The 17,301-nt window shown below is 54.3% G+C and overlaps 1 protein-coding gene across 1 annotated transcript in view; it reads right to left on the bottom strand.

The window, feature by feature from the left end:
- Positions 1-4,055, bottom strand: part of RYBP (RING1 and YY1 binding protein) — a 34,765-nt gene extending 30,710 nt beyond the window's left edge. The window contains exons 1-3 of the mRNA XM_046900017.1: positions 4,009-4,055; positions 3,853-3,904; positions 2,864-2,989 (exon numbers count right to left, since the gene is read on the bottom strand). Of these exons, the coding sequence (XP_046755973.1) occupies positions 2,864-2,989; positions 3,853-3,884 (158 nt within the window). The 5' untranslated portion in view covers positions 3,885-3,904; positions 4,009-4,055. The remainder of the gene's footprint in view (positions 1-2,863; positions 2,990-3,852; positions 3,905-4,008) is intronic.
- Positions 4,056-17,301: the final 13,246 nt, after the last annotated feature.

The raw sequence follows: 17,301 nt of genomic DNA on the forward strand, positions 1-17,301 counted from the left end.
CCACCCGAGCAGCACAGCACACACGTGGGAGCGGTGACAGCAGCAGCTCCTGAGCCACTGCACCAATGCAGAAACCTCCAGGAAAGAAAATGATTGCAAAGCCCGGCAAGCACGCTGCCATTACTCATTCCCAAGCCAGCCAATTAAATTGTCACCTCACTGAACTGGATGCTGCAGCGCTGAACACAGCTTGCATCTTTGCTGCTGTCCTCACAGAAGGAACACTTCAGAAAAGCACTGTGTGCTCCACACTGAACATACTCGCCGGAGTGAAGTTTAACCATAAAAAGCAAGAACAGAGTTGGGGAAAGTGAGTCAGTGACAACCCGTATCAAAATCCAATACTCAAGTAAATACTACAGGCTTGGTACAACGTTTGCACAACTGCTCTGCATTTTCTTACTGTAATTAAAGCTCCTTTTCTGAGATCCTATGGAAAGGGGATAGATGGAGCTGAGAAAGTCCAACTCGTTGAGGCTGCCAACCCCCTCCCACACACACCACAGCAATCGGATCAAGCCTGAGAACACCGACACACAGCAAGAATTGCTAACAGCCTAACTAGTTCTCAGGTAGGAGAATATTTGTCAGCCAAAATTCTACAGCAAAGAACTGATTCTATGGGGGAGGAACAGGTCGTATCAGATCTTCACAGAAATGCTGGGCATCCTGTAATTTCCCACTAAGATCTGATGAAAACAAGTTGCCTCATCACATCTACGATGCTCTCGTTTCACTTGAGTTTTTCTAGGAAGTGCATTTGGTAAGTTTCTGATAACGTTATCAAAGTGAGCCTTAGTGATGCAAGGCATTTTCAGATGGGGATAAGTGTCATCAACCTGTCAAATTACAACTCAGAAGTCAAGCTCATCGTGTTTCAGGTAATAAATTATCAATCACAACTCACCAGGTTTCCTTACATCAGTCATTCATTTAAAAAATCCTGGTGAATTTCCCAGCCATCGACTTGTTCATCACACACAGCAACAGTCAGAGCAGAACCACAACAACGTGCTCTGACCCCCGCCCTTCCCAGCATACAACTGAATGTTTTGAGTGAACTTCGTATTTATTCATAAATGACATAAATATGCAAGGAGGCATGATGGTCCATTGAGTATTTAAAATACTTTCTCAAATTCTACAAACAAAAGCGATTTAGAAAGCGGCAAAAATGAATAGAAAGCTGATGAATTAAATGAATTAAAATTAGAAGCCATTCATAAGTGCCTATAAAAAAAGCTAAACAGACACAGCACTGCAGACCCGCGGATCACATCTGCAAGTAAGGCTGTACTTGTTAACGTAAACCATGAATTGCTTTCCCTCTGAAGAGCCCTTTAGAAGACGAAACCTTCTTACTACCTCAACAAACCTTTTGAAATTTCTCATTTAAGAAGGAGAAAAAAACATAAAGCCGCCGCTCTCCAAACGAGCATCAGTATGGTGGCCAAATGAAAACGGTCCAGTATGATACCAGCCACGCTCCATGTGGACTCGTACATCTCATTATGACTCCCCTCCTACAAACACTCTGCACATGCTCCACGTTACGCTGAGTGCTCTCAGTGACTGCAGGGCTCCACGCCGTGCTGGAGCAGCACAGTTTGTACCAGAAGCTGCAGGACCAACGTGTTTTACCTGCATCAAGGTAAAGCCAAGAGAAGAGAAACCCACAGCACTCAAGCATGCTTTGAAGGTTCAGCTGCATGACAAAACAAGATTGAACAAAGCTAGAGAAGAATCAGATCTACGCACGTACACAGCGCTGCTGTCCCGAGAGCTGGACTGCATTCAATGACATGAAATAACTTAAGTTCAGCATCTCAGCACATTTTTGTAAAAAGCAGGGCTACCTGTAATCACTGCGCAGCGAATGCCACATCCTATGACTGTAACTCAGAGAGCTTGATGGCCCAAAAGCATGCTTCCCATTAAAAACACCGCCACTTCACACTACTTAAAGCACAGGCAAACAACCAGCAACGCCGTGACTTTCTTTGTCGATCCCATCAAGACACCCAACTCACAAGAACACCCCAACACACTGCTTCATCCTAAGAAGGAAAAGGACGATGCTTCCCACAAGGCACATCTAACAGACCACTGCCTTGACGGAGAGAGGAGTAACGTGAACCAAATATGGGGCAAGCACATTCAGGAAAAGGAAATCGGGAGACAACACTGTACAACAAAACAGAAGAAGAGCACCACGTGCCTGTTTTAGCACCAGCTGGTCCTTCTGGAACAAACTTTTTGAACCAACTAACTGGGAGAGTACAATCTGGGGGGTTTGGGAGTTAAATTAACCACTCCACGTCAGCTTCACAACCGCACGGAGCTACTCAGCAAAAGGCAGTCAGAGAGCTGACAGTTCAAGTGCTCCAAAACAAACTCCATCCCCACAACAGCCAATCCCTTCCAGGCGACAACAGGCAGAGATCAACACCTCAGGGTGGGAGCTGCGCTCTGGTGACATCTCCAGTCCCAGCTGCTGCCCTCCTCGCTCCCTAACCCCTGGTTATTGTCACTCCGGCACAACACACAGGTACATCTCCCCCAAAAGCCATCTGCCCTAAAACACCATCTTGAGGGCTCCCGGCTGCCTGCAGAGCTTTAAGAGCTCTTTCTCAAAACAGCAACAGAAAAGCAGAGAACAAAAAGATTCAGGTCGCTGCCACAGCCCCGGAACACGCTTCCTGGGGCTAATTAAGCGCTTGAAAGAGAATTTTTAAAAACCACACTATTTCAAATGGGGACAGCTGGAGCACATCGGGCGGGGGGGGGGTGCACACAACCGGGATCAGGGAGCAGCAAAACCAACACTCAGTGCGATGAAACACATCAGGAAGGTGCGGCATACCTGGTCGAGGTGCCTTTCCGGACATCGCAGATGCTGCATTTGAAGGCTTCGGCGCTGTTCCTGAAGGTGCACACGCTACAATCCCAAAAGCCTTCGTCGGCCGCAGGTTTGGCTTGCCTCTTCGGCCTGGAGGAGGGAGGGAGAAGCGTTGTGTGCGTGTGTGTGTGTGTGTGTGTGTGTGTATGCGTGCGTTTGGGGAGGAGGAGAAAAGCAGCGGGAGGAGGAGAGAGAGAGAGGAGGAGGAGAGAAAGAAAACACACACATTAGAAACCATATTACAGAGCCCTGAAAACCCAGCGCTTTCTCCGCTCGCCCCGCCGATCCCCAGCGCGGCCCGAGCCCGGAGCTGCGGCCCCGCTCCGCTCCGCTCCCCGGGAGGGCCGCGCCGCGCTGCCCCGGCCCCGCCGGGAGGGCCGCCCCGAGCCCCTGGGCGGGGGCAGCGGCGAGCGGGGGCCGTCTCCCCCTCGCCCTCCTTTTTCGGAGGGGCGGCGTGGCGGAGAGTTGGAAGGCCGGGAGGCGTGTTCGGCGCCCGCCCGCCGCCTCCACCTTGTTAAATCTCCCTTTGTCTGGGAGAAGTGAGTGTGCGGGGCGGGAGTGCGTGTGCGAGCCGAGCCGCCATGGCTGCTGCTCTCACACCAGATCAGCCCGGCACCGGCGGGGAGAGCCGCGCACACTTCTTCTTCTTCTTCTTCTCCTCCTCCTCCTCCTCCCCCCCCCCGCTCCGCGCTCCCTCCATCTTAGCCGCCTCCCGCCCGAGTCCCGCACCTGGCGCCGAGGCGAGGCCGGGCCGCCCCTCCCGCACTCCCTCCCTCCATCTTAGGGCGCCCCTCCGCCGCCGCTCCCCCCGCCCCACGCGCCCGCAGCGCGGGGCCTACAGCCGCCATCCCCGCACACGGCAGCGCCGGGCCGGGCCCCCTCCCTTCCTCCCTCCCCACGCTCCCTCCATCTTAGGCACCGCTCCCCGCCCGCCCCCGCGCCCCCCAGCTCACCTGGTCGGGCTCTTCTTGTCGCCCATGACCATGGATCGGGGCCGCCCCTGCCCTGCGCACAAAGAAAGCCGCGAGGGAGGAGGGCGGGCGGAGGGGAGGGGGGGGAGAGAGGGGGACGGGGCTGCCTCCGGCCGGCGGGCTCCGGCTGCCGCTCACCCCCGCGCCGCCGCCGCTCCTGCCGCTGCCAGGCTCCGCTCCAGACTAGCAGCGCAGCGCAGCCCGGCGCCCTCCCTCCTCCTCCGCCTCCTCCTCCTCCTCCCCGCGCCGCTCCGGCGGGCGGAGCTCTCCGCCGCGCCGCGGCCAATGGTGGCGGCCCCGCTGCCGGCCCTGAGCGGGGAGCGCCCCCCGCGCCGCGGCCGCCCCGACGGGTTCCCCCCTCCCCGCCTCCCAGCCCCGCGGTCCGGCCCTGCCCCGCCGGAGCCCCCCGGCGCTCTCCGCCCGCCGCTCCCTCGGAGCGCACGGCGGGACGAGGGGACGGGTTTCTTGCGGGCGGAGGCGACCCCTTCCCTTCCCCCTTGCGGGGCTCCTGCGGGAGGGGCGGCCCCGGAGGCCCTGCCCGCCTCGCGGAGGTGCGGGGGGCAGCGGCGGCGGCCGGGCGGAGGAGCTGCGTGCCGCTCCGAGCGCGGGGGGAGGCCCGCTGCTTCGCGAGCGCTTCACAAAGTGCCCTCGCGAGTTGGCTTTTCTCCTCGGGTCGAGCCGCCAGCCCTGCGCAGAGACGGCTCCGAGTTCCAGTCTTCTGACAGCGCGTCCGTGATCCGTCAGCGACATCCTCGTGGATCCGCTGCCGATCCATGCACGTTCTCCAACTGAAGCAAAACTCCTGAGGTGGCGATGAGTGGCGCTGCCCAAAGCAGCTCCGAGCCCCCGGCCTGCTGTGGTGGTCGGGCCGCGCTCCTCCACAAGCAGTAGGTCTCATCCCACCCCAATGCCCACCGAGCCTCCCTCCCTACATAAGGGCTGCATGGAGCCCTCTCCCTGCGAGTTCCCCAGCAGTACAGCAAGAAGCAGACGTCTTCCGAGGGCAGAGCTAAGGTTGTGTAGTTATCACAAGTAGGAAGTGTCGTTTTCCCATCGCATCTGCTGTTTTCCAAACATCTTTGCTCTTTTAGATGATAGCATCAGTGTTTGCTGCGGGGACGTATGTGGGAACAGGCGCCCGGCGGTGTGCGGGGCATGGCGGCCTGTTGTGTGACAGCTGCCAGGACTCCGCCATGGCACTGTTGTGGACAACAGCAATGTGTTTGGGGACAACAGCAGCAAAGGGAGAGCACGCAGAGGCAGAAAGTGCTGAAACTTTGGCTTGGGAGCAGCCCAACTCGGTTTGCAGCCGCAGCCATTTGCCATCACTCTGCGTTAAACGAAGCGGCACAACAAAATGGCACTTTCTCAGTGGTACCGACAGGGCTCAGCCGCTTGTCTGAGAGCCCTCACAACTGCAGGAGGACCGTCCCTACTCCCGCTTCTTGCTGCAGCTCAGGGAACAGGGGTGGCCTTGACTCCGGCACACGCCTCCCCCTGAGCAGAGGTGCGCCCCTCTGGCAGCCCCGCAGCCTGGCACCATCTCCTGAACCCCGTGCTGAGAACATGGGGGTATTTCCACGCACCTGGACCACGGGTAGAAATGGAGATGAAAACAAACCGGGACGCCACGCGCGCAGCCAAAGTCAGTATTTGTGCGTAGGGTTCGATGCCAAATATAAATATTAACTCAAGCTCCTCGGCCCCGTTAGCTGCTGCAGTAAAGATGCATTTTTGTAATTTTGCATCAGAGCTGCGTAACTTCTCAGAAGTGACTGCTGTCCTCAGCAGCCCAAGCTCTAACCACTCGTAAATGACTTCTCTGTGGAGTTAATGGGGAATGTGTTACCCAGGAATGGGGCTCGGCACATAGGGGTTTCTATGAGTTTCCCAGCGCTGGGAGCATCAGAAGCGATGCTGCTGCTCTCCGGGGCAGGAAGGCTGCGTCTCACCACATGATTAGCACCTTTTAGTGGAAGTGGGTGGAAAGGGAAGTTAGCAATTGAGGGTAGGCACCGGGAACCATCTGCACAGAGGCCGTTAGCAGCGGCCATTCACTTTGCAGCGTCCAACTCATCCTGCTGAGGGGTGAAGCATTGGTTTCCAAGCTGAGAAGACATTGAGGGGTGGAAGAAAAAGGCTATGTGAGAGCCGACAGACTTCACACGGACCGGGGCAAGGCTTGCCGCAAGAGCATCCTTGGCAAAGGAAGCAGGCGCTGTGCTCTGGAAGCCTTCGCCACAAACCAGAACAGCCAAGCAGTGGGCAGGCGGTGGCCAGAAGCACAGTGGCCAACTCGCCGCACCCCGCGCTGCTTCCAGCACGGCTCAGCTGCCGCCGGCTCTCAGGTGCCGCTGCCAGCAAGCAGGCAGGAGGAAACTGCTCTTGGAAATCTCACTTAGCGCTTGACAGGATCCTTAAAAATGTGGCCCAGGCTGAGTCCATAAGCTTTTGGGGAAAGCGTTGTGTGAGGAATTGTGTAAACACAGGACTCGCTAATGGATAGCCCTGGTGCACCACTGAGATTTATGCGCGCTGCTGCCGAGCGTACTGAGCTAACAAGTGTGTTGGGTTAATAAAGAGACACGGGGAGACTTTGCTGATAATTGCGAGGGAGAAACAAGAGATAAGGAAGAGTTCCTGCGCAGTGTGCATTTTCCAGACTTCAGTAAGGACACTGATAGCTGTCAGTCGGTGTATTTTTAGCTGAGCTGAGAGCACGGGCAGGGGATGAAGTGAGGAGCGCAGCCAGGCTGGAGGAAGGTCCTTGGCAGAGCTCCTCCAAAACTGCCTTGGGATGAGCGTGACTTATCTTTTCAGTAGTGACCCTATTAGGAAAATGAGGGGTTGTATAACAACCCAAAGATGTGAAGCAGATGTCGCGTCTGAAGCAAAGAATAACTTTGAGATAAAGTGAAATGCAGTGTTAGCCGACGTAGGCAGTTGGGCGCCGATAATAAAACTTTCTGGCTTCTCCTTGGTTTGGCACATAGGAGGTTCATGGATGAGAGGCAGTGACCTCATGTTGCACCACAGGAGGTTCAGGTTGGATATTAGGAGAAATTAATTCTCAGGAAGAGCAGTCAGGCAGTGGCACAGCTGCCCGGGGAGGTGGTGGTGTCACTGTGTTCCACAGCTGAGGGGATGTGGCACTGAGAGGCATGGCCAGTGGGCACAGTGGGGGTGGCTTGGGGTTGGACTCCAAGATCTTAGAGGTCTCTTGCAACCTTGACAATTCTGTGATTCATCTGCCATGAGTGTGATCTAGCTTCTGGAAAGGCAAATGTCAAGCAGAGGGGTCCAAATTCCAGCAGAGACAGGGAAACAGCAAGTGGCATTGCACAGGGCGTAGGCAAGATCCTATTGGAACTGCCATTCTCCATGTTCTCCAGACAATTCTCCACTTGGGCTGGAATGCATTTGGGCTGGAACAGGCACAAAGGTGAGCTTATAGGATGGTCAGGGGGGCAGAAAGCCTATTTAACAGAAGTCTCTGTGAGAATGACTTGCTCAGGCCGGGGAAACAGGCTGAGGGGGTATGGCTGTGCTCTGAAAGCACACCAGGGAATGGGGGAAGAAGACAGCACGTCAGAGCAATAAAAGAGCTAACAGACAAGAAGGAAGAGCACAGCCGAGCTGTGCTGGCCATGTGGGCTGGAAATCTGACATCTGCTTCTAACCTTCAGAGGAGCAGGCAACAGCCTTGCAACGGGAGGAGCGAAGCAGGAGGTGTCAGGATGGACCTCGAGTGCCTGCAGAAGGAATTGCACGGTGGAGCAGCCGCCGTGGCTCCCCCTGCCTGGTGCCGCCTGGGCTCAGCCCTGAGGTCAGTGTCCCACAGAACACACACACCTCCCTGCTCACCCCCAGCACTGTGTGAGCTCCTCTGGCTGCTTCCTAGCAGATCTCCCCTGGAAGGGGAGGATAAAGGGGAGGAGAACTCTAGAAGTGGATTTCTCAAACACCCAGGAATTTCTGACTTGCTTCTAAATTTGGTGTGTGTTCTTTGCCATCCCAGAAAACTTAAAACTTCCTCTGTTCAGCAAAGTAAGGGTCTTTTTAAAGTTCTCCTTTAATATACGTAATCTATTTATAGATGGTCTTTCATGGGTTCTTTGGGAAATAGTTTTAGAACTGAATTAGCAAGTGATCAAATGCCGACTATCAGGGACTTCAAACAGCAAGCCAAAAACTTTCTATCAGAAACAGCCTGCCGAAGAGCAACTCAGGAGAAAAAGGATCTGAAAGATGAGGAGCAATGTGCAAGCACGAGCCAGCGCCAAGAATCCCCCAGACTGCAAACCCTTGAAGTGCCAGAAGGCAGGAGCAGAAAGCAGCCCAGAAAGGTGGAGAGGCACACAGAGCTGAGTGCGTAACAGCGTTAAATACAAAACTCTCTGCCGAGAGAAAAGAAAGGCAACAAAAAGCAGAGGCACAGCTCAGCATCCTGCACACTGCACTCCACTGATAGCGAAGGCTGTGCAATTTAAATCTGTAATCCCTTCCCAAGCAAAGAAGCTTTTGCAACAGCACAATCTGGATGTCACCGGCATATGAATAGGCATCTTGGGACTGCTCTGGAGAGCAGAGGTCAAAGTTTAGTGATGTATGTAGTTGTCTGCCTAATGGGTCTTATTGATTATTATCCATAGAAACAAGCATCATCGCCAAATCTGCCTCCCCCCTTTGTGCTACGCGCTGGCAGCCAAGAAAAAGCACCTTGATATTCCAGCCCCACGCAGCATGCAGAGCACTGAGGCTTGAGGCAGGGGAGGACACCGCGCTGCTGAGACGCAGGCAGTGGGAAACAGGGAATACATCTGTGCGGCATCTGCATAGCAATGATACCCGCAAGCATAGTGCCCAAAAAATCACATCGAATAAAATAATTAAAAAATAAATAATAGAACAGGAAAAAGCGGGAGAAAATAACAAGTCACCATTGGAGATCAGTAACTTCAACACCTTCGGTGTCGTGGAAGAGGCAGAGAGATCCAAAGAACCCCACTATAGAGAGATCCAAATCCTTATTTGTCCAACAACAAAGCTATCTTAAATATTGCAGTGAAGTTGTCAGATTTGTGATACAAAATGCTGATAATAGATGGGTATCTTCACAGGCAGGTACAGTTCAGGTACAGTTCTGCTGTGAAAACTCCACGGGAGTGCAAAAAATAGAAAAACTGCTGCAAAAATGGAACCAGAAGGACTGATGCCATTTTTTCTCATTTTAGTGACAGTACAGTGGTTGCCAGCCATGCCATGCTGGGCACTGGCAACCCTTTGGATGGAGGCAAAGCTGGCAAGGAACCACAGGCAAAGTGGTTATCGGGAAACATCCTCAGCTCGCAGGCCCAGGCTGGGGGATGCATGCTGGCATGGGAAATTTGGGTCCTTCCAGCCCTGGCTGCACCCTCCGGCGTTTGGGAGCTCCTGGCTCTGCAGCTCGCTGTGGGGCTGCACCCTGCTGGCTCCCACAGCAGAGCTGAGGCATTTTGGGAGGCAGGAGCCATTCTGCACAGCCCGCACTGAGTCCTGCCCAGCCCTCAGGCACTGCAGATCTTTTGCCAAAAAGGAATCTTTGTGCAGGAGGCATCTTCCCCAGCAGAACCACATCCCAGCCCTCCTCCTGCGGTCACTGAGCTCATACGAGCCTTGTGTGTCTGGGTTAGCATAGAACACAGTCATCCATCTGCGTGTCCTCGTGGAAACATTGGGTCTTCCCACCTGAGAAATAAGAAAAACACAAGGGAATAAAGCAAAGCACAGACTGTGCCATCTGTTCCGGGGCTGCAGCACACACCAGAGCACAGTAACCACATTTACTGCGTGGAGCCACAACACAACACCAGACCCTGCCAGGGACATCTTCACTGAGCACACAGCCGGGTGACGGAGCAGCACCAGGCCCATCTCCTGCTCCATTCCCTTACAGGTACAGTAACTTGGTCTTGGCTGTGCAAAGGGAAACCCGTGATGCTGCACTCACGCAGCTGACGTTAAGATACCAGCATCTGGTGTGAGCACAGCTCCACAGGGCTCACTGAAGAACAAAACAAGACCCTCTTTTCTTCTTGAGTACAGCCAAACCTCTTCCTCCCATCTCCTCAACAGATGCCAGAAAAGAAGCATGAGGGGCTGCAGCCGTGCAACCAACACGCAGCTCTCACAGTGCGCAGAGCAGCTCCTGTGCCCGGCTCTGAGAGGGGCTGCCCTCCGAAAAGGAAAACAGAAAGGAGGAAAAAAAAAACTTTGAACACTTCATGGCAAACTCCTTCAAAAGAAAACTTGCTTCGAGCCAAAAAGCATTTGCCAAGTTTCAACTAAATGTAAGTTTTCACAGTGCTGTAATAAACAGCTCAGGATGGGGGTTTCCAGATGAGAATGTTGAGACAACTTTGTTCCAACCAATTAAAAGAACATGTGTGTGTGTATATATATATATATATATAAGTATAAATCTAAAAATCAGACTACCCAAGGAGACATTTCATGGTGTTTTGCTTACATATGTATGTGTATATACACACACAAACATAAAGACAAAACCAACCAAACAAAAACCCAGCTGGTGGTGATGGCACTGCCCAGGAACGTCCTTGGGCTGCCAAAGCACCTGCGGTGCTCAGGTGCCAATGGCTTTCCTTGCCCTCGTGCACAAGGTGGGACACGCAGAGCTTTGGGTGCACATCAGTGCTCTCGGGGCCGTGTCTGCCTGCTGGCTTAGCAGACAGCTGCCCCTTTCTTTTGGATTGTACAGAAAGGACCTTTTTGTAACCTTAACGCTGAGAGTTTCCCTTTCTGCTTCCAAGTGACCACCTTGCTCACATCCGAGGGAAACTGACTGAGAGTGCTGTTAAAGCAGCCCGGGGTGTGGGCAGCAGGCAGAGGGCTGGGTAGGGCGAGAGCCACGCTGCCAGGTACAGCCTCTCCAGGGGAACTGCTATTAGCTATTCCACCTAATTAGATCATTAGATTAATTATGTAATTAACCAGGATTGTTGTCAGACAAAGGCAGGTAGAGCCTCAGAGGTGATAAGGAAGATACCAGGGCAAGGTTATGCTGTGATTTGTATCGATTTCTTTAACCGTTCCCTTGGTTCCCACATCTGTTTACCCTCATGGTGTTCCTCCAGGATTGTTTAAAGGTGATTAAAGCAGGAGGGGGGCGGAGAGAGTACTTCTTGTGAAGAGAGCAAAAAGAACCAAACGTCACTGCAATTTCATGCCCCTGTGCTGTGTGGGACCGTGTCCCGGGGCTGGGTTCTCCTGGGCTCTGCCCAGTTTGTGGTTCAGGGGAGCGCACAGCAGCTGTGTGTGCTCCGGCCACGTTTTGCTCCACTGCTCGCTCGGTGCCTGCAGTGCTGGTGGGAACCACAAGCCAATTAAGGAGCCCTTGTTGCGGCAGACGTGGTATAAAAGCAGCATTAGAGCATCCTGCCCCAGAGACCCGGCAGCCCAAAATACCCAAGGGTGAGCACAAGGCACGGCTGCAGTTTAATAGCCGAGCCCTCCTCGCTCAGGCGTGAAGCTGGGCTGGAGCAGGCATGGTTCATCTCCATGCATCGCCCTGACAGAGCTGGAGCCGAGCCCAGGCTGCAGCACGCAGCTACCAACCCTGCCCCTCCTGTCCCACGGCTATCGTTGGATGCATCGAGGAACTTGACCCACTTTGGGAGTTTCTGTTGGTTTTTCGCATTCCATTTGTCCCTTCTGACCAACGCTCTGCTCTTTTGTGTCACCGCTCTGGCTCTGCTCCCTGGGGTGGGTGCTCCGATTGCTGTAGGATCCAGCTGCCACATCCCGCTGTGCTCAGAGCTCCTGCACGGTGGGCAGACCTGCATGGGGTTTTGGAGAGTCCTCTCCATGTGCCAACCCTGCCAGCATCCTCCCTCCTCACCCAGCCTCCTTCCTTAAGCTTGATTTGGACAGCAAAACACTGCACACTTGCTCACACCGCCAAATAACTGGAAATCCAGCCATGCTTCTCACTGCCGCGTTGGTGTTTGGACCGGAGAACGGTGAGTTGGGGAGCAGCACATTCACACTCCTTAGCATAAATATCAATTTTCACACTGCGGTCAGGTTCTGTAAGTGTGGGGAATTGGTGTGGCAACAGGATTTTAAGGGTCTGGCTGAGATGAATCCCTTCCCTGGGAGCCCCTCGGCACAGCTCAGCTCCTCACCACCACTCAGCGATGAAGAGCCAAAACCAGGCTGCAGGGGACCACACTGAGCACGGAGCTATCCGAGCCTGCAAAACAAAGTTACTTGCAGGGAGTTACTACAGCAGCATATTGCCACAGAAGTTACCCAGAATGGGGTAACCAGCCTACCAACAACCTGAAGCAGCTTGAATTCCTGCGCTTCCATCTCTGTACCCCGCGGGCAGGGAAGGTTCACCCCCTGCAGGCAGCGCAGCCACTGCCGGAGCAGAGCAGTTTGCTTTGCAGCCCCAGCAGATCCCCATCTCTCGCCATCTGCCCACAGCTGATTGCAATCTGTCAGGAGGCAGCGGCTGCAGTCCGGGCTCAGCACACATCTGCGACACCACGTCCTTTTCTGCATCCCTCCCGAGTGCAGCGATAGGCAGGAGCCGAACCAAGAGATGCTCAGGGATGGGCTCAGCGTTAATCATATTACTGCAGAAACCCAGCACGGCTCCTGCAGCGCTGGCAACGAATCCTCCCGGCGCCCGGTGAGCCTCACTCCAGCGTGCCAGAGGTCCTTTAATTCATTAATCACATTTGCTTAATAACCCCAGATTGCTCCGGCGGAGCACTGCCAGTCTGGCAGGAGGCACCGCGGGGTGGCAGCGGGACCGGTGCTCAGCACACAGCCCTGCGGTGCCCCGGGGGCAGGGGGCAGCGGGGCGCCTTCTGGCAGCGCTCTCTCTGGCAGCAGAGTTTATGATGGAGGATTTATGGTGTTCCGGGTGTGCGCTGCCACGTGATTGACAAGCTGCCCTCGGCAGCAGCGTGTTTATTGCAGGTAATTACTGATGATGTCAAGGAAAAAATTGCAGAGAAGATCCTGAGCGCAGCCTGCTAATTGTACCTGTTCCTCGCACTAAAAGTTGTGATAGGTGTAATCCATCAAATGTGCTTTATGCAACTTTGCAGTGCTTCACTAAAGGCCCATTTTATTGCTTTGGAAATCAATGGGAGCAGTGCTGCCGGGAGCAGCATCCCCCCGCAGCCGCCCCACATCGGCCCCACGCTGCTCCCATCCCACCCTGCAGCCGTGGGGCTCAGCAGTGCGCTGCTCACAGCGGAGATTGCTCCGTAGCTGATGTTCAAACCTTCCTTTGGATCTGCCACGTGGATAATTGGGATCTGCACATATCCTGTGATTACAGCCTCGGAAATCCTTACCTGGGGTAAAGGGAGCAAACCGGTCTGTTCCATCTGTCTGTGTGTGAGCGAAGGTACCGGAGCCAGGAGCTGTGCTGGGTCTGTCTCTATAAACCTGCTCAATATTTCAGCAGCTGGATATTTGTGCCTTGGTTCTCAGAGAGAAAAATACACTCATTTATTTCCCTGAAATAGCATATTATGATGGATGCAACTGCCAAGCTTCAGCTAATGGATGTAACATGATGGAAAACATCATTATTTAGGTGTGGGAAATTGTTCTTTAGGAATCTGGTGTCTGTAGCAAACCTGCACTCCTTGAACCTCAATCCCACAACGCGTTTCAGATGTGGATTTTAAGTGACTGTTTCTAATTAGTGCATCACAGAGCCCTGTCAAAATACCTTTTGGTGAATGGCAATAGCGTGTGCACGGGATTTTAAACGGCATCTCGAGCTCAGCTGTGTCTCTCCATGTTTTGAAGGTACGCCGCCAGCTGCAGCTGTAAGGGGCTTCTCCCCGAGGCTGTGCATCCCTGCTCACTGCCACAGCGCCGCGTGGTACCTGCAGGCCACGCTGCACAATGGGATGTGGGCATCACATAGCGATGCTTCCTAATGCACGGGGACACTGTAAGCTCCCCAGTGCTGCACGACGTGGAATTAGGGCTTTTTGTGCACGAGAGGAGGCAAGCAAGGCACGATGAACACAAGCAGCCCGGCTGCTGCAGTGAACCTTCCCTGCTGTTTTGGGGTTTCTCTTCCTGCCCAGACTGATGGATGCTCCCTGCTCCTGGTGGCTCAGGACCAGCCAGCGCTGAGCTCTCCTCACCCATTTATTGACACTCTGGCACTGCTCATTGCGAGCAGTGGTGACACAGCCCAGAGCACCGCAGCCCCATCCAGGCGCGTTCCCCCACAGCCTGCGCAGCACTCATAGCTGCAGAGGAAACCAGACCCCGCTATGGGCAACGGCATGAGCACAAACACGTGCAGCTGGTTCCCATCAGCCCTGCCGAGGCGTGCGCTTCAGGTGCCTGATAAATGCTCCTCACTTCCTATGGGGAGGCTCTGCTGTGTCTCAGCAGAGGCATTAAACCTCCCCCGCAGCGTCTCTCAGGGGCACTGCTGGCCGTGTCAGGGGAATGCGTGGTGCTCCTCCTGCACCACTGCTGCTCCTGGAGGTGTACCCGCTGAGGGCAGTGTGCTGCAGGCTGGGCTTCTCAGCATGCGGTGCCAGGTTTCACGAGTGTGCAGCACAAAGCTGGGCCTTGTGGTCTCTCCTGGCCACGAACTCACTGTACACTTCCAGCAGCACCCAGTGACCCTGGCACTCAGCCTGACACCTGTGCAGCTGGAATGGGCTCAGGCACCTGGCAGCACTCAGAGAGACAGGGATTGATGCCCTCTGCCCCAGAGCAAACCTGCCCCATCGATTCTCTCTGCCGGCAGTGGCGATGTGCAGGGTCAGTGTGGGTTTTGGCTGTTCTCACAGACACCAACTGGTCATGTTATGCTGCCTGATGGGGACAGCAGGACAGTGCTGCCATCCCCAGGTCTCCATCCTGACACTGCTGTGCGTGATGGAGCCCCAGCACCGCTGCTCAGGGGCAGTTCGTGTCAAGCAGTAAACACGTTTATCTGCACAGCCCAAGTGTTAGCAATGCGGCTACAGGGTCTGGAGCAAGGACATGGCCGTGACAAAAGGAGAGGCTTTTATTTATTATTCAGCCATCTCCAGGGTTTCGGTGCCACAACACATTACCGTGCTTCCCAGACACATTATTAATTTCCTGGTTCAACACAGGTAAAGCTAAAGCAGATCTGAAAGCTGTTGGAAGCCCATACACCAAAGCCCCGTGCTTCCCGGGCTGCGATCCCTGCTCAGAGCCCAGGTGAAAGGAGGAGCCCTGCTCCTGCTGCAGGCAGCATGGCTGTGGGCAATGCATTTCCAGGGGACTGCGCTCACGGCCTTAGCAAAGGGCTGAGCGAGGGGTCCCTTCCAGAGACACCAAAGGGTGTCCCCACCGCTGGCTGCAGTGCCCGTGTCCTCGGGCAGAGAACCATGAGGGTCCCAAAGCAGCCCCCTGGGTGGGGTTCTGTGAGATTCACCTGCACTCTGCCCACTCAGACAGCCCCCAGCCCTCACCACATCAAACACAGATGATTGCAAGACCTGAGAACGAGACAGCAGGCTGGTGGAGCAAAACCAGCCCCGCAAAAATCAGAACGCCGTGGGATCTGGCTACTTCTTCTTTCCTTTTATTTATTTATTTTCAGCATCTGGCGCTGGAAGGACAGCAGACACCTGAGCACCTTTGTTAACACCACTGTTTAAACAAGGGTGCCCTTGAGCCGGGTGTCTGGGACCCGTGTCAATACTGGCAGCTGATAAGCGATAAGCGGGGCTGTAGGGACGGGTGTAGGACACGGCTCCGGCCCTCCCCATCTGCCTGCAGCACTGGGAGCTCACCCTCAAACCTTTGATCGCTTCCCACAGTTGCCTCATCATCAGAAGCACCATGTGACTCCATATAAATAGCTTTGATGTAATATCTCCGAATTTTGCGCTAATAAAGTGGCCTTGATGCAGCCCTGCACCGAGCACCCATTTGAAGCCAATAAATACGGCTCTTCCCGTCTTCAGAGCGCGCTCAGGTCCCACTGATATCAAAGGGAGCACACATGCTGCCGAGCGCGGGGAGGATCCATCATGTGCTGCAATTTAGCCGTGCACTGGAGTGATTTGCTGAGACGGAGCATTAAATGGGAAGCAGTGATTTCTTTTAACTGCCTATAAATACCATAACTTCTCCTCGTAGCCGGAGCTATTTTTTAATGACTGGTGCTTGGCTACATTGAAGTTTAAAGCCCCGTGGCAAAAAAATAAAAAAAAATAAAAAAAATAAAAAGCCCTACTTCAGCACATGGGTAACAAAGGCAACATTTCTTGTCCATATGGAGAACATATTGGTTGAACTCAGCTCCGAATCGACCTTTATCTTCGCTCCTGAGATGAGACCAATCAAGGCGCTGGTGGCAACGCCGCGCTGAGTTATCGCTCTCTGTCCCCGGGCAGAGAAAGGTCAGGCAGTGCAGTGATGTCTGTGGGACCTGAGTGGGATCTGAGATGGCTGTGGGTGCCCACGTGCTCCTCGGGTGCCCCCAGGCCCATTTCCAGCTGCAGGTGGTGCAGCTCTGGCTTGATTGGGTGCTGGGGAGAGGCACAACCCCAACCCCAGTTCCACTTAGAGACACACTGAAGAGATGGCACATGTGGCCAGGAAAGGGGCATTCTTCTGCTCGCTGTCTCCAGATAGGCTGGGAAATGTAAGGCTTGGGTCATTAGTATTGCAATTAAAACAGTAGAAGTGGAACAGCAGTGTTAGCAAACAGAAAGCCTTCCTCACATCGACTCAGAAATGGGCAGGAGTGGTCTCCAGCTCCATGCCCAGACTTCCCACATCCCTGGGGCTGGGGGTCGGGCTGGAGCCAGACTGCAGTGCTCCAAGGGCTTCTTCTGGGGAGTTGCATATCTGAAGCCAAAGTATCCTCCAAAAGCATTCTTCGCCCTCCAGAGAAGAAACTGGGGCATGGAGTTTGCACTCTTTGCGCCCAGAAGATTCCTTGGGCTGTTCCATCCCCCCGGGGACACACGGTGGCCTTGGAACCGTCCATCACCTCCGCGGGGCCGCAGAGCCCTGGGGATGAGTTACGGAGCCATAAAGCCCGCCTGGCTCAGCAGGAGGGTTTTATGCCCGCCATCCATCAGGAGGCACAGCGGCTCTGTGCCAGCAGCCAGCAGGCAGAGGTGGGAGCGCAGGGATGCTGGGCGTGCTGGGGTCAGCGCGGCGCTGGGTGAATCAGCGGTCCCTATCTCACCTGCTTCCCAGCACAACCTCTCCCGGAGCAGCACTGAGCTCTGGCTCTCGTATTGCTGCCTCGCCCTGCCGCTGGATGGATGTTTTTCCAAGCTAAAAATAGGATTATCTTTCTGCCAATCGACTCTGTCTGGGATTAAGCATTCAAAGGGTGTGATATAGAGACGCGGAATAAAGGTTTAATGAATCACAAAATTG

The sequence above is a fragment of the Gallus gallus genome, chromosome 12 (assembly GCF_016699485.2).
Source record: "Gallus gallus isolate bGalGal1 chromosome 12, bGalGal1.mat.broiler.GRCg7b, whole genome shotgun sequence".
Lineage (NCBI taxonomy): Eukaryota > Metazoa > Chordata > Aves > Galliformes > Phasianidae > Gallus > Gallus gallus.